The sequence below is a fragment of the Phyllostomus hastatus genome, unplaced genomic scaffold, assembly GCF_019186645.2.
Source record: "Phyllostomus hastatus isolate PE091 unplaced genomic scaffold, TTU_PhHast_1.1 phas_scaffold_114, whole genome shotgun sequence".
NCBI classification, from domain to species: Eukaryota; Metazoa; Chordata; class Mammalia; order Chiroptera; family Phyllostomidae; genus Phyllostomus; species Phyllostomus hastatus.
In genome coordinates, this window is record NW_025334006.1 from 5,722,424 (window position 1) to 5,750,394 (window position 27,971).

The window sequence follows — 27,971 nt, forward strand, 5'->3', positions numbered from 1 at the left end:
TCCTGAGTCAGTGAGAGGGGTGGGTTACAGAAATTTCCAGCGTCAACTGTTTTACAGGCGTCTGCTTTCAGCATTGGCAGCACCCAGGAACTTGTTAGAAATGCAGAATCTCAGGGCAAACTGCAGCTGCAGTGAATCAGAATCCACATTTTAACAAGATCCCCAGGTGATCATAGCTTGTAACCCTGACAACAAGCAGTAAGATTGGCATTACTCCTCCCATTTTTACCAATGATGAGTCTAAGGTGCAAAGAAGTTGCTTGAGATAGCAGGGCTGATTAGTAGCTGAGCCAAGATTCAACCCCAGAACCTTCGGAGTCCAGTGTTCCTTTCAAAAGGTAGAAAAGTACGTTCAGAGGAAGTTCTACTTTCACTCAACTCAGAATTGTTTCAGATGCCATAATGTCCCCAGCGCTAAATCACAGATCTGTAGCGCTAGTGCCACCACCTGTGTTTGTTGAGATAGTGATGCACGAATCTCTTTCTGAGCCCTTAGAAACCTAAGAAACATGGACAAGGTTGGAACTTCACTTCCCAGCGAACCCCGCGGCTTCCTATCGCGCAGGGAATGCCGGTCACCACGCCCCTCCTCACTCCGGTGGGGCTGCCCACCAGAAGCAGGACACGTCCCACCCTGACGTGAGGGCGCGCGGCCTGCTGGGATACGTAGTCTGGCTGGGTCTAGGACGCCCCCTCGGATGAATGGGTCCGGGGCTGACCGCGAACTACAGCTTCTCGGGCAGCAGCGTTAGTGGCGGCCGCTGGGGAAGGGGAGAGTGCGGCAGCCCCGGGGAAGAGTTCCGCTCCGGGGAGGTGGCGATGTCCTGTGCCCCTGCTGAGGCAGCAACTCGGCTACCTGGGGTGGTGGTATAGGCAGGCACTTCCTCTGCGCACTTGCCCCCCTTCCCCTGCACCGGCATGCGCCAGCTCTGCGCGGTGGGCCTGGTTTTCGCAGGCTGCTGCAGTAACGTGATCTTCCTAGAGCTCTTGGTCAGGTGAGTGACTCCCGCGGGCCGCTCCCGGTTCCCGGAGGTGCACCGAGAACGCCGGAGGAAAGGCGTCCCCTTGCGTGCTTCCCCTCGCGCTCCCCCCGCACCCCCACTACGCCCGGGCGGAAGCCCGGGTAGGACAGCCCCAGCCCTAGCTGCTGAGCTCTCCGCTGCCTGGGACCCTGCCGAGTCGACCACTCCTTCTTTCTGCGCACCGTCCGTTTTCCCGCCCAATGGTTTCACAGCATCCCTGGGAGGGAACACTCGGGGTGTTGCTGTCGTCAACACTTCTACACGCACTGGGGGGTTTAAATCTGGAGAATTTCTCACGTGACTGGCCCCAGGTGGCCAGGGAACTCGTGGCTAGGTTGCTTCAGCTTTTTTCCTTTCTGGTAATAATGCCATGTTTGACTGAAGCAAAGCTTTCTGATTTATAAGGCAGCCTGATTTTTTACACGCTGCAAAGAAAGTTTTATGTGTATTCAAGTGGCCCGCACAGCATTTTTTTATTACCCTTACAGACAGACGGGCATGAGTACTTGGCCCAAACATTGCCCCTCAGTGGTGGAGCAGAATCAGTTCTTATTTATGTATAAGGTCCGTGTTACTGACCCAAAAGAACATTTCCACCTTTAAGATACGTATTACTCTTTAAACTGGGAAGCATGTGTTTTGAGATGTAACTTTATAAACTAAGATTGGGGGTGGGGGCGTGGATTAAAAAAGCTGTGGAACATTTACACAATGGAATACTACTTGGTTGTAAATAGGAAGAAAAATCCTACCTTTTAGGACAGCATGGATGGACCTGGAGATTATTATGCTAAGTGAAATAAGCCAGTTAAAAAAAAGAAAAATCATATGATGTCACTTACATGTGGAGTCTAGTCAACAAAACAATGAATAGAAACAGAACCGCATAGATACAAAGAACAGTGACAGCTGTCAGAGAGCTGGGGGCTTGGAGGGTTGGGTGAAAAAGGTGAAAGGGTTTAGCCAATAAAGTACACATATATGACAATAGCCCTGGACAACTGTATGGTGATAGCGCGAGGGAAAGGGGAGGGGGAGGTGGGCAAAGGTGGGGGATAAAAGGGGACAGAAGACAACTTGACTTTGGGTGGTGAGCGCATGATACAGCATGCAGATGATGTTTTATTGAGTTGTACACTTGAAACCAGTATGGTTTCATTAATCAGTGTCACCCCAATAGATTCAGTTTAATAATGGGGGGTGGAGGGAGGGCAGAACAGGTCAAGGGGGTGATGAATGGTAGCTAGACTTTTGGCGGTGAGCACGGGGTTTTACAAACAGATGTCAAATTCTAGTGTTGCACACTACAATTTACGTAATGTTATAAACCAATGTTCCTTCAAAAAAAAAAAAACAGAATGGCTAGGAACATTACTAAAGGGAGACTGGGTTGGTTTTATTGAGATGGTATGCAAATACTGCTGAGTAATGTGCAAAATTCAGTGAGGAGAAACTGCTACAGAAAAGGCAGCAGGTGTCCTGGAAAAGCCTCAGTACTAAACATCTCAAAATGATGAACTTCGTTTTTGGTTTTGCCATACCCCCGTTGTGTGACCTTTTCAGATCATTCAGCCTCTCTGGGCCTCCTTTTTCCTGCTGTACAGTGCTGTCCGCGGTGCTCTCCACCACCATGTTTCCGAGTCTACACTTCATCTCCTGTGACTGACTATTAGAGCGATCTGTGTACAAGATAGGTCAAGAGTTATCATTTCTGCTTTACCGAAAATGGAGCAGCTCCTAAGAAGTTAAAGGCCCTTCTACCACCTGGAAGTGGCAGAGGCACCCCTGGGATCCAGGGCATGTGAACTCCTCGTCCGATACCATTTTCACCCTCCCTCTTCACTTTGAACTTGAGCAGCCTATAGGTTTTGCTCACCCAGTTCCTCACGGGGTGCCTGCTAGAAATGTATTTTATTTTCCTGATACCACTGGTGAAGTCATTCTGAAGCAATCAGTTTATTTAAGGTGAACTCTGTGTGGGGTTAATTTTTGCAGTTACTGAGCTTGAAATTGTGTTATGCAGAAAATGTTGATCAAGATCTGTCATCTGTCGTTCTTGAGTAGGTGGTGAGGGATATGGGAAAAAATAGATCTTGCTGGAAGCTGGTACCTTTCAAAGGAAAAGTTACTTTGGAAATTGATTTTTAAATATAAAAAAGTGATAAAGTCAGGCCAGCCAAATAAAAGTGTAATATTTGTGTTGGAATATGCCATTAAATCAGGGGTGTCAAACTCATTTTCACTGGGGGCCACCTTCACCTTGAGGTTGCCTTCAAAGGCCTGGATGTAATTTTAGGACTGTATAAATGTAACTGCTCCTTAACAGTTAAGCAAGAGCTCGGTGCTGCGGCCAGGTAGAAACAAGGTGCCCGGGCGGGTAAAACCAGGTGGAGGGCCAGATTCAGCCCACGGGCCTTGTGCTTGCCACCTGTGCATTAAATTAAATCTTGTCAAAGGCTGTGCGATGCCAGTATGGTAGCAGCTGAAGGCACTTTTGACTAGTTTAAGCCCTTGCTTAAATTACTCGATTTCCTGGAGTCTGTTTTCTCAACAGTGAAAGGCGGGGGGGAGTCATGGTTAGACCAGCCTCACGTGGTTTTGAAGGATTAAATGAGATTCACGTGCAAAGCCTGAAGCACACTCATAGTGGCCTTCCTCTTTAAAACTTTTATTTCAGTATGGGTATACCTTGTCTTATGAATTTGTTCCTGGGATGTTGTGGATAAATCTAACTACTGGTACATAAATGTTTTCACGCATTATGGGAGCGTCTATTTAGAACTCTGAAATAACTTGCAAATAATCATCCTTCATTTACCTTTTTATGTAAAGCTGGAAGTGTACTTAAAGAAGACCCATAAATCTGTAATGGGTTTCCATAAGATGGTGAGGGGTACATTCATTGATTTAAGGGACGGTATACCAGACCGAGTAGCAGCTTTTTCCTGATTTGCTTGGGCAACTCACAACTTGTCGTGCGACAGATCAATAAAATAAGAACTGGTTGGACTGGATGGTCTTTTGAAGGTGTTTCTAGTTTTGGCCTCAGAATTTGTGACTTTGTCTTGGGACATCACAGCTCGTAACTTTTTTATAGAGCAGGAGCTGTGCTTTTTATATGGCTTCCTTGGAACCCTTGGGCGCCCTGGTAAGTGGCAGGCGGAACGCACTATTAGTATAAATGCAAATGCTGAAGGGACTTGCAGGGAGAAGCAGCCATTTATAATCACTTTCCCCAGATTGGAAAACCACCGTAGGTGTTTCTTTCCGATGTTCATCCCGGTAGCTGGGATCTGAAATAGAATACGAAGAAGCACAGTGCAGGAAGCACAGTGCAGGGCGAGGAGCAGGTGTGAAGTCACGCCCCGGGGGGTCTGCGCCAGCTGACTGAGCTGCGAGGTGTCCTGTGTCTTCTGGGAGGGAACAACCCGGAACGTTTATTTTCCCTTTTTTATTTCAGTCTGTGCCTAATGCTGAAGCTAATAGAAAAGAATAAGAGATAACAAACGGCCTACACGATCTGTCCAGTTCTTTCTCTTCAAAGTTGCTTTTTAAAAAATAAAAATAAAAATTTGGATTCTTGCCGTAGAGAATGCAAAGTCAGAGAAACGATTTATTTGCACTTAGTGATGTAGAAGTATGTGTCTCTTTATAACAGCATGTTCCTAAAAAGCTCTGTAAATTGATTTTTAAAAAATTGAATGATGGGAATGCATTAGGGATATTTAAAAATGCTATGGAAACAGAGTCGTGGGTGGTGTGGCTCAGTGGATTGAGTGCCCGCCTGCTGACCGAAAGGTCACGGGTTCGTTTCCTGGTCAGGGCACAGGCCTGGGTGGACAACCAGGTCCTCGGTAGGGGGCAGGTGAGAGGCAGCGGATCGATGTTTCCCTCACTTTTCAATGTTTCTCTCCTCTTTCTAAAAGTAGATAAATGAAATTCCTTTTAAAAAATCCTATGGAAATAGAGGAAGTAGATTAGCGTTGTCAAGGGGACGATCGGAAGTGACTCCCAATGCATATGGAGTTTCTTTCGGAGGTGTGCTAAAATTACATAATGGTGACGGCTGCACGACTCCAAATAAACTAAATACAACCCCCCGCCCCTTCCGCCCTGTGTGAATAATAATAAATGACGGGGCCATGACAGGGTCTGCACACACCATTTATTGGCCGCGTGGCCCTCGGGGTTTGCCTGACTTGGTGCCGCGTGGCCCCAGGTGTCTTCAGCAGTGAAACGGGTGTAATAATACCTGCCTCCCTAAAAATAAAGATAAAATTACCAGTAATTATGATGCCTTTTAAAAATAGTATGGAGAATACACTTGCAAGGTGAATCATTTTTTGAAAAAGATTGTTTCTTTCTCTCTTTTGTACAATTTTAGTATTCTAGATCGCGGTCGCTTCCAGCGAGGTGTCCCCACGTTGGTTCAGGGGCTTGCCGCACGGCTGGACGCTGTGTGCAGAGTGGGAGCCCCGCCCCCTAGCCAGCCTCTGTGGCTGTGGCTTCTCACTGTCTCATGCTCCAGGAGTGGCTCCCTGACCTACTGTCATCCTGAGGGCAGGGGTCCGGGCTCATTCTCGCCGAGGGCTTCCTAGCAGCTAGCCCCACGATGATTCTGTCGCCGAACTGACCTAGGCTTTGGTAGAGAGCAAATGGAAGGGGAAGCAAGGACGCTTCATGAGCCCCTGTTGGGCTAAGTTGTGCCTTGGCACTTTAGGTGTATTTTCTCGTTGAATCCTCCCTAGAATGTTAATTGTATGTCACCTCTGTCTTACAGTTGAGAAACATGGTCAATATAAATATTTTTAAAAGGTTGCTAGACTTCAGCTGAAGACCTGCTAGTGTGGTACGCAGGGTCCTGCGAGCTGGTCGTCCTGGAGTTCCAGCCTCTGCCTTTTCCCTCCACAGCAGGCACCAGGGGGAGTGCTTTTCAGGGCCTGGCGCGTTTGCTCTGCAAGGAAACCGATGAGATAAGCGCTAACACCGCTCCCATTTTAAAGATAAGAAAACCAGATGCAGATAGGGCGTTTAACTTCCACTGTCCCAGAGGAAGTGACAGAGCCTGCAACCTGCATGTCACCGTGCACTTTTAGCCACTGTGGAGCACAGCAGTTCTCAACCCTGTGTCAGCACATCCGAGTTACCTGCGCATCTTACACTCACACACACACATATGCACACCCTTCCCCCCACACACCCTGCCCCCCCGGCCTTTTCCCCAGAGCTGGTTCTCAGCTCTGGCTGCACAGTAGAATCAAGTGAGAAGCTTTCAGAAGGACAGGTTCGAGGGCCTTACCCCAGACCGGCCCAGTCCACGCTGCGGGGGTGGAGTGGGGGGGTGCCCCCCAGGCACATGGTTTTTAAAGAGCAGCCTGTACAGAGCTGCGCGGAGCCTGCTAGGAATTATCCGTCTGCGGCTCCAGTTCCTGCTCCTGTCGCTCATATTGAGGCTAATGGTTTTAATTGCTCCTTGAACGAGGTAAATGTCTTCCATGATTATTTATGGATTCCTGCAACCGTTAGCCCCATCCCTTGAACATAGAAAGTGCTAAAAGAAGTCGCTGAGTTGAATAGAAAGCAGTAGTTTTCAAGGAAACCTTCACAGGCAGTAGACCCTACGGAGTAGCAGCTGTTCTGCTTCAGATGGTACGCTTCACTCTGTACAAGAAGGTGAACAATGAACAATTAACAATGAAATGGCAACAAATACACATCTATCAATCGAATCTAAAAAACAAACTAAGCAGACAAGAAGAACTGAGGCAGAATCATGGACACAGAGAGCGTTTTGATGGTTGCCAGATGGGAGGGGGTGGGGGAATGGGTGAAGAGGTGAGGGGATTAAGAAGTACAAATAGGCAGTTACCAAATAGCCATGGGGATGTAAAGTACAGTATAGGAAATGGGGAATAAATAGATAAAATAATAAAGAAAGAAAACTAAGAAATCAAAAGAATAAAATCTCAAAAAAACCCCACATGGGTTGCACTTGGAGGTCTTTATGTTTACACCTGATGGCTGTATTTAAGAATTTGCATGCTTGGCACTGCTATATAATATCAATACCAGCAACAGAGGATGGAGTTTTTAATAAATAGTATTATATCACTATTTAGTAATATAATTACATCTCTAGTCACTGGCTTTGGGTAAGTGTCTTGGGTGAAGGTGAAAATATACAATATGGAGGCTGAGTTTCATAACACAGCAGTGTCGCTAATATGGGAGATCTGGGGGCTTCCGGAAGACAAAGACAGCTGCCCACTTTGGACCCCCTCCGCTGGTGGCACAGAGCCTTATGGGGGATGAGCTCAAGAAAACCACGGACATCTTAAGGAACAGATTTCCACAGAGTGCCGCAGGAGGAATGTCAGAAGGAATTGCTCCTAGCTCATGATTTTTGCCCTAGCAGTCCCTGTGAAGGGTCCCCTGCCCCTTCCAGAGGCCCCTGGAGAGGTTCGATTGAACTCCATGGACACTGTCGAGTGCCTGACGCATGTGCGTTAAGAGTTGTGGAGAACAGCGTGCTATAGCGGCTCCATTATTGCCCCTTGCCCCTCGCCCACCCCAAAAGGACCCCCTTTTGGACCTTTTTCCCTGACCATCCCACCACAGATACACCATTATATGTATGTACTGTATGTATATCTGTGCTGTGTACTTATAAAACAGTAAGATTCCCCCCTCCCCAGGAGCCAGTTTTTGCCCCGACAGGGGAGCTCAGGTGACGTCTCTGCCATCGACAGTGGGCATGAATCTTCCGTTCGTTGACCGTGGTCTTGGAGGTTCCTGGTCAGGGGGATCTGTAAACACTTCCATGAGACCTGAGCATATTTCTGTCCCTGGGCTTTGCCGCCTACACTGACTGGGATCCTGACCGAAGTCCTCTTGGTTAAGTGCAGATCCCAAAAAGAACATTCGGCCAACCTCTCACAGTTCACGAGGACAGTGGTGTCACGGTTCGAGCAGGGAGTGCAGTGGAGTGACCCTCCGGGAGAGCGAGGCAGGCTGGGCGTCCTTCTGTGGGGGGCATTGTGTCATAGTGCGTGTGGCCCACGGGCCTGAAAACCGAGAGGGGGACAGTGGGTGAGGGGGCTTTCTCCCTGTCGCCCTGAGCTTTCAGTGTAACCAGGCATAGTGGCCTTGGTCCTGACGTTTTATGCCTTTCTGTGGTTCACTACTCAGGAAGCACCCAGGATGCGGGAACATCGTGACGTTCGCACAGTTTTTGTTCATCGCTGCGGAAGGCTTCCTCTTTGAAGCTCACTTGGGCACGAAGCGGCCGGCTATCCCAATAAGGTACAGCCCAGGGAAGTCTCTCTCGGCTTTTTTTTTTCTTTTTGAAGTTAAGAGCTTTTCTGGTACTTACATAAAAGGAATATGAGACATCCTTTGATAAGATTCGTATCAAATGTATCTGCAGAGTAATAATTTATTTTCTGAATTTAATATGTTGTGAAACTCCAGGGAGCCAATGTATTTTAAAATAAAATTCCTGCCACAACACTTCAAATAACTGTGGTGGAGACGACCATGTATATATATGTGAGTGTGAGTGGTGTGTGTGTGTGTGTGTGTGTCTCTCTAGTATGTGGTCAGTGAGAGCCCTAGTGTTGTCACCAACATTTTAAAAACAGTTATGTATGCTATCCTTGTGTTATCACATGTGGTAAGAGTGGCATCATTGTTCCTTTTAAAAAACAAATGGCTTTTGGAAGTAGAGGTGGTTGTTACACAATATTGTGAATGTAATACATGCCATGGAATTGTTCACTTTAAAATGATTGATTTTTATGTGGTGAATTTCATCTCAATGAAAAGGAAATGACCTGCCTTGGCTGGTGTGACTCACTTGGTTGGGCGTCATGGAAAGCAAAAGGTTGCTGGTTCGAATCCTGGTCAAGGCACTTACCTGGGTTGTGGGTTCAGTCCCTGATCAGGGCGCATATGAGAGGCAACCATTGATGTTCCTTTTCCTTTTTTTTTCTCCCTCCCTTCCCCTTTCTTTAAAAATAAGTAAAACCTTAAAAAAACAATTGTCAAACTAAGGCAAAATTGTTGATTCTAGACCTCTGTCCAGTAGTCCAGATTTACATAATTGTGCTCATGGGGCCAAATAGAAACCAACAGTTGTATAATGAGCAGTGTGTCGCAACTCAGCACGCTTGCTGTGGAGACTTGAAATCAATGTGTTGACCCATCCTTGTGGGCATTTAATAGGCTTGTGTCATTGACCCCTTTGAGGGGGACATGCTGGTGTGAATGCATGCAAGGACTGGTTAAGGCTCATCCTTGTTGATGTTATTTTTCAGCATTCCTGAGTAGCTTGCTGTAGAAAAATCTGGCTGAATTTTGTTACTAATTTTGTATTTTTAGATTTCGGCCAGGTGCATATAGTAATGGCCTGTTGATCCTCTTTGCTCAGGGCTGAAATGGATTTGGGTGATTGTCCAGCTACCTCGCTGGTGGGCGGAGGCGGATGTAAACAGTGGTGCTGCTCACAGGCACCTCCCACCCGGACAATCCCCTCAGTCTCCAGAGAGCTCCCGCAGCTGCCCACCTTCTCTGCAGTCCCTCTCGTGTTTGTTGTACAGAAAGGGGTGTTGCAGGGAAGTGACCTCTGTGTGGGCTTTAGTGCCAGCCAGTTTGGGGAAGCCTGTTGGAACCCAGCGGGTAGGCCAGGAGTGGGCGGTCCCACCCTATTGTTGCTGCTTGTTCTCTTGGCTGGGAGGCAGAGGGATCAGGCAGCAGAGCTCGGAGAGCTGCTGTGATCGTGCAGCCAAGCCAAAGCGCCTGTCCAGAGCTCCGGGCTGCCCTGGTGCGCTCACTGGCTCCTCCAGCCCCAGAGTTCCTGCAGCTCCCTCCCCGGGGGGTGCCTGTGGCTCTGCCCACCTTCCCTCATCTTTTTGTTTGTTGTTCAGAAGCTGTTTCCTCAGCCTGCGGTTGTCTTGCAGGAGCAATTGTTCCGTATCTGTGTGTGTGTGTTTGTGTGTGTTTGAGTTTACTCATGGGAGGGGTCGAGTTCAGATGCCCCCTATGCTGCCACTGTCTTGAACTTTTTTTTTCTAGTTTTTTAATGTGTAATGCTAGGTTCTGTGAGATTTTTGTTTGTTTCCTGAGGTAGGCCTGTAATGCTGTAAACTTCCCCCATCCATACTGCTTTTTCTGCATACCCCAAATTTTGGTATGTTGAATTTTTATTTTCATTTGTCTTTATGTATCTTTTTTTAAATCCTCACTCGAGGATATATTTTTTTAAAATTGATTTTAGAGAAGGAGAAGGAGAGAGAGAAACATTGATGTTAGAAGCATTGATCGGTTGCCTCTCAGATGTGTCTTTACCAGGGATTGAACCCGCAACCTAGGTCATGTGCCCACACCGGGAATTGAACCCACATCCTTTTGGTATATGGGATGATTCTCCAGCCAACTGAGCCACCCAGCCAGGGCTGTCTTTATGTGTCTTGTGATCTCTGCTTTCAGTTCTTCTTTCACCCAGTAGTTGCTTAGTGGCATGTTGTGGAATCTTCACATATTTGTGTTTTTCCCAGCTTTCTTCTTGGAGTTAATTCTGTTTCATACCATTGTGGTCAGAAAATACATTCGGTATGTTTTCAGTCTTAAATTCATCAAGACTAGTTTGGTGCCCTGGCAGATGTGTTCTGTGTGCACTTGAAAAGAATTCGTGTGCTGTCATTTTGGGAAGAAAAGTTCTGTAAATATCATTAAGTTCATTTGATCTAATGTGTCATTTAAGGCCGGTATTTCCTTATTGACTTTCTGTCTGGATGATCTATTCTCTGCTGTCAACGGGGTATTCGTGTCCCTACAATAATTGTATTTTTGTCAGTTTCTCCCTTTAGGTCTGTTAGTGATTGCTTTACGTATCTCGGCGCTCCCAGGTTGGGTGCGTATGTATTAAGTGTTATGCTTTCTTGAGGAATTGTCTCCTTTGTCATTATAAAATGTCTGTCTTTGTCTCTTGTTACCTTTTTTTTTTAATCTTGAACTCCGTGGTGTCTGATGTAAGTGGGGCTGCACCCACGTTTCCCCGGGCGCCCTTTGTCTGAAGTGCCATCTTCCACCCCTTCGCCGAGGCTCGCGCAGGCAACCTGTAGCCGGGTCTCAGTTTGCACTCCGTGCTCCTCCTTTCTGCGTTTCTGTTTGTGAGTTCAGTCCGTCTATAATCAGGGTGATTAACTTTATGTGAAGACTGACTACAGCTACTTTACCTTTCCTGGTTGCTCTGTGTCCCTGACTCTTTCCCTTTGTTATTCTGGCTGCTGTTTTAGTCTGGCAGTTTTCTCTGATTTCTTCCCCCTCCATTTCTTTTTCTTTCTTTCTTTTTAATGTTTTATGTCTGAGCTCTGGATTTCTGTTTTGTGGTTACCATTAGGATTGTGTAAAGAGCCTCATGCATAACAGTAGTCCTTTCTCTTCTAATTGCCTCGTTATTCCCCCTTACCCGTTCAGGCCTTCTCCTCCTCTTGGATGATTTTGTGGTCACCAATTATCCCTCTTTATGTTGTGCATTTCTTACCAAATTGCAGTAGCTATAATTATGTTAATGTCCTTTCCCCCTTTAACCATTATGTGATAATGAAGTGTTTAGTAACCTAGTCTGAAGTAGGCTCTCAGTTGCCTGCTGCTGTCTGTGGAGTCATCTAATGCAGAGTTTCGTCTGCTTCTGGGCGCCCATTTCCCGTAGAAGGGCTCCTTCCAGCATTTCTCGTATGTGGGTCTTACAGTGGTCAGTTCTCCCAGCTTTTGTCTGTCTGGGAAAGCCTTTCTTTCTTCTTAATAGCCACAGGATAACTTTGCTGAGTATCTTACCCTCGGCTGATGGTTCCTCTCTTTTCAATATCTTTTGAATGTTTTCTTTCACTCTCCGCGGCCTTTGATGTTTCCACTGAAAAGTCAGGTGGTGATAATCTAATGGGTTTCCTTTGTAGGTCAGTCTTTGTGTTCCCGGCTGCCTGGAGAATTTTTTCTTTGCTACCGATTTTTGACCGTTCAAATAAGATGAGTCTTGGAGTGGGCTTTTTTTTTATATTGATATAATTAGGTGTTGTGTTGGCTTCCTCTATTCTAAAACCCCAGTTCTTCCCATAGGCTTGGGACGTTCTCATCAGCTATTTCTTCAGGTGGGATCTCTGCCCCCCCCACCCCCCGCTCTTTCTGGCATCCTGGTACCCTTTGATTGCTGGTTCTAATGTGTGCAGACAGTTGTTTCATTTTGGTTTTTTTTTTTCAACTCTTAGTTCTCTCTCTTCTTCCTCATGGGTCATTTCTAGGTTCTGTCTTCAAGTTCTCGAATTCTCTTTTCCATCTTGGTCCACTCTGTTTCCAGTGCTCTCTGGTTTACATCGTATCTCACTGCGTTCCTCAGCCCCAGACTTTCTTTTTTGTAGTTTGACTCTTTGGTAAAGTACTCCTTGTGTTCATTGATTTTATTCCTGGGCTCATTAAACTGCCTTCCTGGGTTTGGTTGTTTTTGGTGCATCGTTGAGTTTCTTCATCACTGCAGTCTTGAATTCTGTCATTTAAATCAGTCTCCCATGGCTTCTGAGTTTGGTTTTTGGAGATTTTTCATTTCCTTTCTGTGCTCCCAGTTACCTCGGTGGTGTGTGGTGTTCGGTGGGTGGTTTCTCTGTGTGCGTTTGAGGTAGTGGCCTCTTTTTGCATTCGGTTTTGCTCGCAGCAATCCAGCAGGTTCATAGGCAGGCTGCCCTTTCCTTCCCCATGAGTGGTGTCACAGCGCAGGTTCTGTTATCTCTTATGTGCACCCCTTATGCCTCTGGGATCACGGTGGGGTGGCGTTGCTTAGGTTAAGGAAGATGCTCTGTACCCACTGTGATGCCGGGTGTCCCCTCTGTCAGCAGCTCACCGCAGGCGTGGGTCAGGACTGCTGTGACTAGGGGAGGTGACTCATGGTGAGAATTGGGTTTGCACGCTCCCAGAGCGACCCCATTTTTGCCCTGTGCTCCTGGCTTTACCAGGCCCTGCGGGGTCTGTGGGGCAGAGGAGGTGAGTGCACAGTGTTATGGCTCCGCCCCACCCCCTTAGAGCCATGGCCTCCCAGCCACCTCTAGCCAGCTCTGCTGCAGAGGGGCAGGCGGAAGCTGCCCCTTCCTTTTCTGGGAAGAACACTGCTTCTGCCCCTCTTACCCTCCAGGGCGTGGTGTGCGGGCTGGAGCCAGGCTTGTCCCCGCTGTCGTGCTCACTGGAGCCAGGCGGGGCACCAGGCTGCGTCTGCGGCCACCGTGCCTGCCGCCTCCCCTCCGGCCCTGCTCCATCCCACCTCCCCTACTCCTTCCAACGCACCCCCTTCCGGTGGCCTGACGGGTGGCTCTCTCGGGCGAGTCTGGTGTTGAGCAGGGTCCTTGGTTGAGTTGAAATTGTCTGATGTGTAAATACAAGAGGAGAAACGGTGGCATCTGCTCACGCTGCCACGGTGCTGACGTTCTGTCTCCACTGACTTGTAAAAACCTATCGGTGTCTATTAAGTGACATTTTTGAAGACCAGTTTTCATTTGCTATGCATACTGGAAACATTACTGTCTCTTAAAGCATACTCTGTAATTTAAACTTTTTCCATGTTAGTCTGGCCCTGTGAAGTATTGTTTTATAGGTACTTATTATTTGACTTCAACGGATAATAGTGATGCAGTCTTAATAAAGAGGAAACAAGCCAAATACTTTTTAACTAAAAACGCGTATTGCCATCTCTAGTTGATTTTCTACAAATGGTGGGCCCTGTGTGATGACAGGCTGTCCCCTCTGCGTTTCAGATACTATGCCACGATGGTCACCATGTTCTTCACCGTCAGCGTGGTGAACAACTACGCCCTGAACCTCAACATCGCCATGCCCCTGCACATGATATTCCGCTCTGTGAGTGCCGCCGTGCCCTGAGCGCGCTCCTGTGGGAGCACCGGGTGGGCGGGGGCGGAAAGGGCTCGCGAGGAGCCGCGTTTAGGGGGTGAGAGCGGGTCTCGTAGACCCGTGAGCCTGGTTTGCAGGGGCTGACTTTGTCTCACCTGAGAAGGGAGGGAGAGAGAGAGGGAAGTGTGAACGTGGGGGGTTACTGGGACTTATCCGGGGTCTCGTGGGTGGTGAATAAAAGGAAAGTCAAAATCCTCCCGAGAAACAGATTTTGCCTTTAATTCCTTTCACCTGGTTGATTTTGTCGTCAAACTTGCTATGCGTGTAATTTATTTCTCATCGCTTTTTCTTTTTCCATAAGATTGCATTTACTTCTAGTCAATGAAATGGACCCTTCTCTTTTCCAATTTCTTTTTTTTTTTAAGCAGAGACTTGAAATAAATAAAGGGAAATTCTTTTCTTTTTTTTTTATTTATTTATTTTCAGAGAGGGAAGGGAGGGAGAGAGACAGAGAGAGAGAGAGAGAGAAACATCAATGTGCGGTTGCTGGGGGCCGTGGCCTGCAACCCGAGCATGTGCCCTGACTGGGAATCGAACCTGTAACACTTTGGTTCACAGCCCGCGCTCAATCCACAATAAAGGGAAATTCTTGATGAAGACATGTTTTTTTCTAAAGCAGTAGCCGTTTTTTTCTTTGCCTCACGTGTGGTGACAGATCTGCGTTTAGTTTTTATACAAACAAGAACAGTGTCCCCCGAGGAGCAGGAAAGACGTCAAGGGAGGTGTGGACAGCGTAGCAGAAGAATCCCAAATGGGTGATGGTCGGGATTGCAGCACCTCGGCGCAGTCTGAGATTTTTGTGAGACCGAATGTGCTGCTCCTACAAGGACTTCGCAGAGCTGATGTAATCACCCAGACGACCTTCAGAGCGCACCGCAGACTTCCAGCAGGCACACACACACGGGGGTGGGTTGGCAGGCACCCTTCCAGAGAGGCGGGGTCTCTGTGCCTTCTTTCATTAACGTGAGGGGCGAGAAGCTTGTGAAAAGCTCTTGTAAGTAAGGTAGACGGAAAATTTGACAAAAACATGTCTGTAACATAATTTATTCCTGGTAACCACAGCTTCAGCTAGGACTAGGTATTGAGGACTGATCGCTTTTATCTCTACTGTCATCTTTAAAAAGTTTTACTGTTTTGCTAGATCGATTTCATGGCTTACACTTGTTGCCCTTGTACAAACACCCGGACCTTCCTGAGCATCCTAACCTCCTCCTTCCCAGCTCTTTGCCCCCTTGTCCACGCCCTTATTTGTCTTGAATGACACTGTCTTTCCCTCGTGCACTGAAACTCTCCCTCGTCTCTTTCACAGGGTTCTCTAATTGCCAACATGATTCTAGGAATTATCATTTTGAAGAAAAGGTAAGCAATACACTTTTATGATTTATGTAGAGGAAGCATTTCCTGTGCCCCGTCTGTGGTGGAGATGGTTTGCTCTTGACCTTCTTTGTGTCCTTGTTCTCTCTGGACAGCGACGTTCATTCCTGAAGCAGCTGACCAGGCACGAGGTCCCGCCTGTGGCTCTGGAGTAGCATCTCCTCTGGGTAGAATGCGCTCTCGTCGTCACTGAGTCCTTAGATCCACGCTAACCTAGGAAGCCAGTTGATCTAGAACTTCACTGTCCCATATGGTCATCATTAGCCACGCGTGACTGTTTACATCTAACATTGAAATTACTTAAGATGATATATTTTCTCAGTCTCACTAGTGGCATGTTAATTGCCCAGTAGCCACATGTGGCTAGTGGTGACCGTATTGGAGAGCCCGGTGTGGAACATTCGCAGCCCCTGAGCTAGCGGGTGGGACAGTGCGTCACAGATGGTGTTTATCCATACGCCATAGCGAGCTGAGGAATATCATAGTTATTAAAGAGGAAATCTCTAAAGGAGGCCCCAATGGCCGAGAAGATGGAATGGCGTTTCAGGACCGTTCTCTGTGAGTGTCACCAGTGGCTCTCTGTGGCACAGGGCGGGGGAGACCAGAAGTGTCTGGGATGTTTTCTTCAAGTGCTTGTTGCCCCCTTTCGTTCCGAGCCTCTCCTCTCACTCCCAGGGAGGAGGGGCGCTGAGAGAAGACAGCGCACACCGTCTGGAACATTCCTCAGGGGAGTTCACCCTCACAATTACATCCGAAATTGTACAGGTCGATGCCAGCTTCTCAGTGTGTTTAATTCCCACCCCCAGTATTAGCACTCTGTACCAGCTCGGGCGGGAGCGATTAGTTCCAAGTGTGGGAACTTAGAGCTTTGAGGTTGAAGAGCTGTGTCGTAAAAGGACAGTTGTCCTGTCTTAGGCTGCTCACCACAAACCCTGTGTTCCCCGAGGCTCGTGTGTTCCCCAGGTAGGTGCCGCTGCAGGTGCTCTCATCCCTGGGTTCCCTGCACTTACGAGTTTGTGTGTTACAGTCATGTTTGAAGTGACCGTGTGCTTCTTGGTAGAACAGAATTCCCCTTGGGGCGGACCTGTGGTTCTTCCAACCTTTGATGTTGGCTCATAACAGGGACACAAAAGAAGTTTTAAACAATGTATTCTGATGCTGCCTCAATGTCCAGAGCCTCCCTCAAGCATTTCGGGTTTTCCTAACTTGTTTGGGGGCCTGTCATCCTGAATCAATCTCAGTCTCTCAATCTCAATCTCTCTCTCTCTCTCTCCCTCCCTCTCTCTCTCTCTCTCTCTCGGCTTTTCCGGCCCTCCTCAGTGTCAGAGAGCAAGGATTTCCTTAACTGTCTAATATCAGGAATTACTACCTATGTCAACCTCAAACCTCAAAATAAAAGGCCAAAGTGAGAGGCAGTATTCATTTGCGATTTAAAAAAAAAAAAAAAAGAAACAAGAAGAAGAAGAAGAACTATTTGGGAAGCAGTGAATCAGGCAAAAATCCAACAGTGTTCCCAATAGGAGACAAAAGCGAGGTGTGTTGTGGGCAGGGGAATAGTTACACAAATGAAAGGCAGGGCTTTCCGTTGGTGCAGGGAAGCTAAGCGGGGGCACCGATTCCAAACAGTGTTTCCAGTTTTCAGTCGGGTAATTCTCAGGCCCACCGTCGCGCCGTCTGCCAGCTCGTTGTGTTGCAGACAGTTCTTCGGGGCGGGACGGTGCTCTGGGCCCAGCCCTGAGGTTGTCTGCCGTTTTCACGATTCAGGGGTCTGAGCTGTAAGATGTACAGGCAGTTCCCCTGGATGGTGGGTTTGACTCCAGTTCAGAGTGGAGTCAAACTTATTATTTAACACTTTTATCTTGGGTAGGAGCCCCCCCAAGTTGATAGTATATTCTTCACTCATTATTTTTTAGGTTTAGGTCTCAATTGTGAACCTTTCTGTCTTGACCTTTCCAGACAGAAGCGTTTCCTGATTGTCACAGCTGCCCCCAGCTGTGCCGGGGCCCTCACCCCGCCCTTTGCTCTCGCCCAGCGTGCGCAGCCTCGCTCCGCTCCTCGGCCAGTTCTGTTGTTGGCCTGTGTGAGCTGCTGTGACCAGGACTGCGCACAGTGGTTGAGTAGAAACTTCGGATAGCTCATCTTGGAAATTTGATCTCTTTTCATTCTCGCCCGAAGCCTTTTGCTTTATCGCTGAGAGCCTGAAAAGGATGTTAATGATCGTATTTTAGTTAATGTGAAATACCACTGTTATTACTGCCAGCAGTCCCATTAGTTTAATATTCCTCCCTTTATCCAACTTCGTCGACATTTAAAAACATTTTGGTCATTTGGAGACTTGACAAGAAAATCCTCCCCTGAAAATGAACGGTTGAGTGATGCTGAGTATCCAGGCCTGCTGCTCGTACCCAGGCCCGTTCTTCCCCGTGTGTGGTGTGCGCCTTCACACCAGGCCCGTGCCCTTGCACACCGGGGGAGGGCCACACCCAGGCCCAGGCCCTTGCACACCGGGGGAAGGGCCGATGCCAGTCAGGCCTCGTGCGGACTCCAGAGAGCAGAATGGAATGTTGTGTCTGGTCTGTTCTTCTTAAAAAAATTTTTCTGACGAGACAGTCTGTGGGTGTGCAAACTATTAGACACTGTTTTAAGCAGCACCAAGAAAGGGAGTTGCGCAGCCACCAGTGGGCACCCCGATTCTTCTACATGCAGACTTACACGGACCCCGCTGGGAAACGACCCCCTCGGCCGTCTGCTGGTGGTCTGTCCTCTCGGGCGCCGGTGACGGAGAACAGCACGTGGACACTGGTGCCCGTGTTTCCTGAGGTGTCCTTGTTCTTGTGTCCGCAGATACAGTATGTTCAAGTACATGTCCATCGCCCTGGTGTCCGTGGGGATATTCATTTGCACCTCCATGTCAGCGAAGCAGGTGGTAAGCAGGGGTCACAAACCACTTACATTCACTGCGGGCCACGGGGGCCCCGGTACCGGGTCCTCATTAATGATGGAAGAAGAGGGGAGGGGAACGGGTCACAGGTTTCCCTGTGTCCGGGCCCGCCGCCTGTGGCTCCGGTCTCTGTACCTAGTGTTTTCCTTATTTTCTAGACTTCCCAGTCCAGCCTGAGTGAGAGTGACGGATTCCAGGCATTTGCATGGTGGTTACTAGGCAAGTACGGTAATTACAATCAAGATAATTGCCTTTGCAGTTCTGTTTGCTGAGTTTTCTCCTAAGGGATGTGTTTCTTGGCAAGGAGCTTTAGCTAAACAAATTATGCCGCCGAAGAGAGGCACCTGGGACCATATATCTCTGAGCCTGGTGTTCTAGAAATGAAAAAAAGAAAACGCCCAGGTTCACGGGCGTGTGTTCTATGACACGGAGCCGTGTTTCTCCTGGCTGCCGGCGGTACAGAAAGGGCCGGACAGGCCTGCTCGCCCGGAGGTCGCTCTGGAGCGGGGCTCGGAGAGTCGGCCCCCTCTGCACGGTCTGTCTGCCGAGCGAGCGGAGGCTTCGTAAGAAGCAGTGCACGTCGCCAAGGTTGGCTGTTGCCATTTCCAGGGGGCCCGTTTCTCAGCCCTAGGTTTATTTTCTTCAAAAGTTAGCTCCTCTGTATGGCGGTGTTCCCAAACCTGACCGATTCGCAGAACGTCCTGGGGAATTGGCTCAGGTAGAAGTGTCTCTTCTCAGAATTAATGAGGCAGCTCCTGCAGAGCCGGCCCTCATCTTGCGCTATGCGGCGTGAAGCACTGTCCCATGCAGCCCGCGGTAGCAAGGACAGGCCGAGGCGGGCGGACCGAGTGGAGGGGAAATAGCAGTGAAAGAAAGCTCTCCCTGCTTCTTGGCTTTGAAAATTTGCTTCCTACATTGCTGTTCTTAACATAGAAAGATCTTTACAAGCTAGTAGAATACTTTATCCCATAAGAACAGTTTGCAAAGGATTTGAACATATAATTCATGGGGAAAAATTAATGTCCAATAATTTTACATTCAGCTTCATTAGTCTAATAAATGCAAATAAAACCAAAACGTAATGCCTTTCTATTTTTGATCCATTATATTGGCAAGATAATAAATGATTGTTCTCGCTGCTGAGGGTGCAGCAGGAAAATCATTTTCACATAAACTGTTTACTGTATAAATTGACGTAGCCTTTCTTGGAAAAAGAAATTATGTATTGAGTTTTTAAAAGGTTTATAACCTTTGACTCAGTAAATCCATGTACGAGAGTTTACTTTAAGGAAATAATCAACATTTTTAAAGATTTTTATTTTTAGAGGGAAGGGAAGGAGAAAGAGGGAGAGAGACATCAATGCGTGGTTGCCTCTTGTGTGTCCCCTCCAGGGGACCTGGCTCACAACTCAGGCATGTGCCCTGACTGGGAATCGAACTGGTGACCCCTTGGTTTGTAGGCCCTCACTCAATCCACTGAGCCACACCAGCCAGGGCAGGAAATAATCAACATTTCTTATTTATGTACAAGGATGTACGTCGATTTTAATGAAGAAATACTTGGAAGTAATCTGGTCATCCTCGTAAGACATTTGGGTGTGGTACACCCACATGCTAGAGCCACAGAGCCATTCACACGTACTTTTGAAAAACTTTAATGAATAACCTGAAGGAAAATCCAGGAGAAAGATCACGAAAAAAAGCAAGATATGAAATTGTGTGCTCACGATGATCCTGGCTAAGCCTAAAACATACACAGATGGATTTAGAGAGATGGAGAAAACTACAGCACTGGATGGTGTTATTATGGTTGACTTTTACTTCTTTTTAAAATTTTGTCCATATTCTACAATTGGCTTGTAACATTTGTGGTGCATTTAAGCGACCAGTAAATGTTCTTCAAGAAAATATCTGGAAATGTGCAAGTGCAAGCATCCTGTAACCTGACCCGTGTCTTGCAGGCATCGGAGCCTTGACCTTCGCTCTTCTGATGTCAGCCAGGATGGGCATTTTCCAGGAGACTCTCTACAAGCAGTTTGGGAAACACTCCAAGGAGGCTTTGTTCTATAATGTAAGCGACTGCTTGAACCTGGGGAGGGTAGAAGTCACAGAGTTGTTATCGTTACCTCATGCAGTTGTTATTGTTACTGTAATACGTTACTTCAAACGTAGCTGCCCTCCTCCTGATGTAGCTGACGGATCAGCTTATCGTCCGGTGACTGCTTCGGCCCCGCAGGCTGAAGCGCCTCCCGTGGACTGCCAGGGTGCGTTTGAGCCGCAGTTCTCTACACGGGCGGTCAGTGTGAGCAGAACAAGTCTGCTCTCCAGGGACCCCCGCAGAGACAAGGAACCTTCACCCCCGTGTTCCTGCAGGTGGAACCAGGTTCAGACCAACAGGGAAACCGGACGGGGAAAATAAGTTGCAGAAACAACATAGGTGCAGGCGGGCCCTTGAGAGAGTGAGGGAGTGAGGCCCTCCGAGGGGCTTTACTCACCTCATGGGGAGTTCAATAGCAGTTATTTATGTACACGAGCTGCTTTGCAGTGAACTGGACCTGGAGCCTCCTCCTGTGACTCTCCTCTTCCTCCCCCGCCCCTGCTGTGGTGATGCCCCAGCACAGCCCCTCAAGGTCAGGGTGATACAGTTCTCCCTCACCGACAACATTCTGGACGGACGTTGCAGACAAGCCACCTGACATATGTAGGTGGAGCTTGAGTGTGCAGCTGGGCATTTAGAAAATAAACGTCCCGTTGGCCTCCCCTCTCTCTGTCGGAGCAGTAAGTGGCACACAGTACCTGCTGAGGGAGCGCTCCCGGGGTTCCGCATTAGATTACTGTGGCGGCGGTGCTGCAAGTGCATCAGCCTTTGCTTACCTGTTGTTCCCTCTTCTCTTCCACATCTTTTTATTCTTCACTGCTTTCTCCCTGACATCCTCACTGTTCAACTGCCTTTCCTACTACTGTTCTAAACTCCTTGAGATCCGCCTTCACATTATGATTTTTAAACTCATTGTGCTTGACTGTTCTCAAAAACAGTGAAACGTGACAAGTCCTTTGGGCAGACGACCATGTGTTTAAATCTCCCATTCCCTTCTGTTGAGGGAGGATACTGGCTTCATGCATGCGTGTGTGTGTGTGTGTGTGTGTGTGTGAGAGACGACCATCACACCCCGTAAGGTAAGGACCGTAACTTGGGGGTGACAGTGTCGTATAAGGCCACGTGGTTAGATGCACTGGGTACATTGAACTTGGAAGTCTCATTTGCTTTTCTTGATATTGCTTGTCAATCTGAAAAACTTTGGATTACTGTAACACTACGCTCATTATTCAACAATGTTTTTGCATTTCAATTTATGTGAACTGTTTCTCCCCATAGCATGCCCTTCCCCTGCCTGGATTCATCTTCTTGGCTTCTGATATTTACAACCATGCTGTGCTTTTCAATAAGTCTGGTGAGTGTGGGGTCACCCAGTGGAATTACGTGCCAGTTTCAGTTTTACTCTTGACCATCCCTTTTTTAACGCAAGTCATCCGGCCCACTTGAAACCATCCTGTCCCACCATCCAGGGACATAGTGCCATGAATCAGCACTATGCATTAGTGGCAGCAAAAGCTCTTACAGGTGCTTCTCAGTTATTTGCAAATGAAGTAAGAGAAAACTGTCAGATGTTCTGTTTAGCTTTGGAATAGCTTGCATTTGCATGTGTGGAAGCTTTGATGTTTTGAGAATGCAAGCTCACAGTGATAACCCACTGCAGAGACTGGAGCCCCCAGAGGGGGCCAGCGGGCCAGCTCTCTCTGAGCCCAGTTGTCCTCGTCCGTCCTTGTCTGCCCCGACAGGCAGACCCAGTGCTAGCCACCTGGGGACAGGGGCAGCAGAGATGATGACAGGGCTCCTTTTCCAAGAGTCAGGTTAAAAAGGCCACAGGAATAAGCAAAATTAGCTCAAGAAGTCTACAGTATAAGTTAGCTGTTATTTCTTAAAGTGACTAGTTAATGAGTAAGCTATAAAGTGCCAGTTAACTTGAAATGAATGACTTATGTGACCTGAATAGCTAATAAAAGACGTCGTGTGGTATAGGGCTGATGAACACACAAAGAAGGCTTTAAATCCCTCGTACCTGAAGGGTGTCTCTCTCGGAGCGGCCGGAGGTGCTCGGGAAGCGCCGGCCATCGGAGTGGGAGTTGGGAGGTGTTGCCTCTCTCACTCTGAGTTTGCAGCGCCGCCTCCCCCATCTCGTGCCTGCAAAAGACGTATGATGAGGTCGTGTGAAAGAAAATGTTTAAGGCTCTGAATTACTCGTTTCTGGGATTTTTTTATTGAGATATCATTGATACATAGTTGATCTTTGACACAATGGTTTTTAAGGTTTCTGACAGTCCCCATGTAGGAAAGAGCTATTTAAATAAACACACTATCAAATCTTAGGACTGATTTTGGTTTGGTTACTAGAATGCTGCTTCTAAAAGTTGCAGTGCTGGGTGTTTCTAATTATTTTATTTATTTATTTATTTATTTATTTTAGAATCCCTTTAATTTTTTCAGAATTGTCCTTGGGTTAAATGTACATTTATCTCTGATTTTTCTGAGAGAGCTGGGTTACTTTAAGTCATACCGATTGTCTCTCCCCTCAGCAACCCGATCCAGCGGATCTCTGAAGTTATTAATAAATTTCATTAACTTTGCATCTCAACACCTGCGCAGTGTCCCAGAGACCGCAGAATACCACGTACTGGGATTTCCTACCAGTGCAGGTGTACCGTTCTACCCCCTCGCCTCTCTAGGTGGCTTTTTATTTTTTGCAAAAGAAAATGCTCTTTTCCTAACCGAATCTCAGCATCGCCCGTTGGAACTTGCTACGTGAGGCTGTGTGTTTCAAACACCAGAAACCGCTGAGCCCCATGAAAGAAACGGCCCTCAGAGGGTTCCTGTGCCCTCACCCCCTTTCATTTGGGCGTTTGGTCTCCTCCCGAGTAGTCTCTGTGCAAACCTCATCGTGCACAACTGACAGGAGAATGTACTTAAGAGAAGTTAAACTCCCGTCACCCTGCACGCCAGCTGACTTCATGTCCCGCTGTCCTTCCAGACACACGGTGTGAGTTCTCGCGTAGTTGGAGCCCTCGTGTGGATATAACACTTCCTTTCTCGCTTTCGTTGTGCGTGTTTATGTGACTGTGAGTGGCCCTTGGATTTTTTAAGTCGAACATTCGTGTCCAGGGCCCCATCTGGTCGCAGCACCTTTGCTCGTGCGGCCACCACTTTGTCACTGGGCATTTGGAGTTATTGTAAGTTACTCTGCAGTGAGTGGAGAACTTTTTCCTTGTTTGAATTATCTACGATGAATTCCTATGAATTGGTACCCGTACTTGTACCGCCCTGTGACAGGAATTGTAAAATGGATTTTTCTAAAGAACAGCACCAATTATATAACCACCAGTTGAGTGGTTGCTGATTCCACTTCTGCCTTTGCCAGGTTAGAATACTGGTTGTAAGTTTTTAATTTCTAACTTCATAGCTGTGCAATGCCACGGTCTAGTTTAATTTCGAATTCTTTGATCACTGTTAGGACTGACAATATCTCACGTGGCGTTTACTTACTGGTGGTCTTTCCTCTGCTGCTGTCGGTGAAGACTGCTTCACTTGAACTTCTCCGGGCTTCACAGCGCTCTCTGAAAAGTAGGGTCCTGTTCAGGTGACCGGTAAAGAGTTTACTTTAAGATTAAGAGATACTGCCATTTGTTTTAAGAAAGCAGTGCAGTGACACTTGAGGCTGACGTAGCCTGGGATCGAGGCAAGTGAAGGGGCGTCTGGTCCAAGCCTGTTCGCAGGGAGGCAGCGCTGCTGTCTCTGCGGGGTCCAGTCCGCACCGCTCTGGTCGGAAAGACGAAAACGTCAGCTGTCGAAGTGACACGGCCATCTCCCCTCTTCGTCTCCGCAGAGTCGTACCAAGTCCCCGTCGTCGGGGTGACAGTGCCCGTCATGTGGTTCTACCTCCTCATGAACGTCGCTACCCAGTATCCTTTCTCCTGCGTGGCCGAGTGCCCCCTCGGGGTGGGTTCGGTGAAGGGATGTCTATTCCTCCAACGGTGCGGTGGCCTGGGTTCCCCTGCCGCTTTGGTCTGCTCGGCAGTGAGCAGGAGAGAGGTGCCCCCGGAGAGCTCCTCTGTGGAGGGCTGAAGAGGTGCCAGCGGCACTGCGGGTCAGCAGGTCAGCAGGTCAGCAGGTCGCGGGCACTGGAAGGACGGGCTCTGGGCGCAGTGCCGAAGTCGGGATTGGAACACGGTGTGTGTGCTCTGTGATTTCTCCCTGGACTGTTCCGGTGGCCTGGGGTAGTTCACAAGCTGTCACAGGACTCAGAAAGAAATTTCAAATCATTTAAACTTAATTTAAAAAAAAATGCTCTTTTGCATGACCTTAAGCCCATTATAAAAGAATTAAGTCTTTGAAACAGTCAGATAGATTGTAGGGCAAATCTAATGTGGTCAAACTCCGTTCTTGGACTGGGGGCCAGGTCAAATAAAGGTGGGCGTGAGGACCTCTCCTGGGCCCCAGGGGGTGACCTGTTGGTCATTCCCTGGGAGCCGACCTCCACTGTGAACTGTGGGAAGCATCCAGAAGGAGAACAGGGGGAGGTTGCAGGCAGAGGGGAGGGGGGACCCACAGACGGAACGGCAGGGCAGGCGTTCTGCAGGGTGTTCTGCAGGGAGCCTCAGGGCCGCCGCAGACAACCCCCAGGTGTGCCGGTTCCTAGAGGGTGAACGTTGAAGCCAAGAGCCAGGTGGGGAGGGTCTCCTCTCGGTCCTTCCCGGGAAACCCCTTAACCCCGTCCCTCCAGGTACGTGTGCATCCGGGGCGTCTTCATCCTCACCACGGAGTGCGCCTCCCTCACCGTCACCCTCGTCGTGACCCTGCGCAAGTTCGTGAGCCTCATCGTCTCCATCCTGTACTTCCAGAACCCGTTCACCCTGTGGCACTGGCTGGGCACCGTGTGTGTGTTCGTTGGGACGCTGATGTACACAGAGGTGTGGAACAGCCTAGGGACCGCGAAAAGCCCGCCTGGGAAGGAGGGCAAGAAGAACTGAGGTCTGCCAGGGGGGCCGGCGTGGCCGTGAGCCGGGGGCCGGCGCGGGTCCGGCTGCCGTTTCACTTTTGTTCACGCTGAACTCGCCCCCAGCACCGGGCCAGCCACGCACCAGAGAATCCGCAGAAGGCGGGGACGTGGCGGATTTCACGTGGCTTTCCAGGCCCACCTGGGTGGGCCCCGAATGGAAACCTCACGACCCAAATGGCAGGAAAGCATAGCCGTCCGCTGTTGGACAGCGCGCTCGTTACTTCTGTCTCGTTTACCAGAGTGCTGGGGACTGCACTTGTTTAGTGAGTCGAGTCTGCAGAGCTACTAGTTTTATACCCACAGCCTTGGACAGAGTTACCCTTTTTGTTGTTGTCCTGTTGATTGTCTGCCGTAAGTCATCACCATCCTGTGTCCTTGTCCTTCTGTTCTGGCGTCCTTCCACTCCTCCGAGGCACTTTTCAGTGGGTCATGTGCTCCCGGCATCATCAGGAACAACTACCTGCGTGACCGAGCGAATGGAGACACTGGTGACACTGGGGCTGGACCTTCCCCAGCGGGTTGGGAAAGGGGTGGCTGTCCCTGGGGCCCGAGCTCCGGTGACAGTGGAGCAGGACTGGGGGGACCCCTTTCCCACCATCTGTTTTGTTTTCTATGCAAAACTGTGTGCTTTGCCATCTGGCTTTCTGTGCTTAGAACAAACCTGCAGCATAGCTCTATGGCACAGTGTTAATAAGAAAAAAAGTTGTGTATAAATTGGGAAAGAGACGTTTTTTTCCTCCTCACTCTTCTGCATGAAGCCCATGAGCCTAGAACTGAGAAGGCGACACCAGGGTGGCCCAGGAGAAGCTGGCCTTGGCCCTCACCCAGGGAGCCACAGCACCCCCACCCCAGGCCTTCACAGGGCTGCTTCCAGGCGGGCAGGTGAAAGAAGTCTTTGAAGGGCTTCTGAGCCGGGGAGGTTTCACTCGGCCTAACAATTCGGACAGTTGCAAGCAGGCTAATGAGTAGATTAAAATATGGCGTTGGTGTGTAAATCAGGTCAAATCGCAACTAAAATGGAAAGTTTTTGTTTTTCTACAAGGTATCTTAATGTTTGTGATGGGTGTGTGTGAGGGTGGGGGTTGTGCATACACGTAGAAAGGTGGCCCCCCTTCTACTCACCCGGTTTTCCTCCCCGGGCATCAGGTTGAGACAGAGATGACGTCAGCCAGCGTGGCGTGTGCCCTCGAGCAGTTTGCTCGTGATGATGTGGGAGAGAAGAGCACGAGGGTCAGGGTTCCTTCATTCCCTCCATCTTCCCTTAGCCCTGGACCGTGGCTGACCTCACGCAAGTACATGCTCGGCAGGTAAACGTACCGGCCGCTCTCTCTCTGCACTCAGAGGCCATTCTTTCCCTGGGTGCAGGCTGTGTTCTTAAAGGGGGAGGCGGTTCCACCTGGGTGGCCCACAGTGTGGCCTGTGGTTGGGGAGGGTCCAAGATGACAGCATAAGAGGAGAGTGTGCTTCCTCCCGTGGACATACCGAATGCACGCCTGTGTTTAGAGTAGCTGTCTCCGGGAGACAACTAGGGGACAGCTGAAGAGGAGGCTACCTGGAGGAGATTGGAGGAGCTGGTGAGCGCCATTGTTTGCATCCTCCTTATCTGTGGGTAGCACTGGTGAGAGCTCCGCCCACGTGCTCTGGCCAGCGTGCAGGGCCACAGTACTGCATCCAGTCACCCCTCTTAGCACCGGTTCCAGCAGGAAGAGGGCGCTGTAGCAGGTGTGCACAGCCCCTACCATTACCCATATGGTTAGACCCACTGGCCCAACAGGGCACTGAAGCTCAGCTACTGCTGTGCACACCCACTGGGCTGCCCCAGCCAGAGCCAAAACAGCCACCAGGGAGGAACCACAGTGCATATATGCTGGACAGTCCCACCCTGAGTGATTTCAGGGGCTCAGCAGGGCATCGCTATGCTCCTGCCCAGGCGGTGATCCAGCTCAGATCTCCGCAGCAGTGAAAGTAACAGAATATGCCTTGCGAGTACACAAAGGGGCTCACCCAGGGTGAGGGAGCCGGCAGAGTGCTGCAACATGCACTTGGGGGCTGTGTAGACGGGCAGCTATCAGGACAACGGAGCGAGCCATGTGCACTCACATGGAGAGGGAGGTCCCTGCCGGAGTGGGAGGGAGCTGACAGTCAAACAAAACGACAGGGCAAACCGCACAGCAGGAAGCCCTGCCTGGAGTAAGAGGGAACCGGCAGAGTTCTGCATTGCCGTGGTCAGGTTTCCCCAGGCCAGCTCCAGCCACGGTCGATCAAAACAACAGGGCACTCACCAGGCAACCACGTGGATCGAGAGTGGAACCGGCAGGGCTCTACAGTGCACGCACACAGTGCTGCCCCTCCCGGCCCTGGGCCTGGCTGCGGACAGCCAGAACAACAGGGCACTACCACACGCACACCACGCTGGCCCCGGGCACTGCACACGCCCACCCCAACTCCAGCCAGCCTGCCGAAACCACCTCGTCTACACAGACTCCCCTTTCCACAAGACCGACTTTTCAAGACTGGGAGGGATGAGCTGTATTGTTTAACTCACGGACATGAGAAACCCCCCCCCCAACCAAA

General features: G+C 49.1%; 1 protein-coding gene across 1 annotated transcript; it reads left to right on the top strand.

Annotated features, from left to right (window-relative positions):
- Positions 1-610: 610 nt before the first annotated feature.
- On the top strand, positions 611-27,971 carry SLC35B4 (solute carrier family 35 member B4). Its single transcript, XM_045855716.1, has 10 exons — positions 611-995; positions 8,211-8,324; positions 13,817-13,919; positions 15,280-15,329; positions 18,189-18,270; positions 18,444-18,504; positions 20,247-20,356; positions 21,662-21,737; positions 24,225-24,300; positions 25,122-27,971. Exons 1-10 carry the CDS (start codon positions 919-921, stop codon positions 25,366-25,368), a joined length of 996 nt encoding a protein of 331 aa, XP_045711672.1. The 5' UTR covers positions 611-918; the 3' UTR covers positions 25,369-27,971.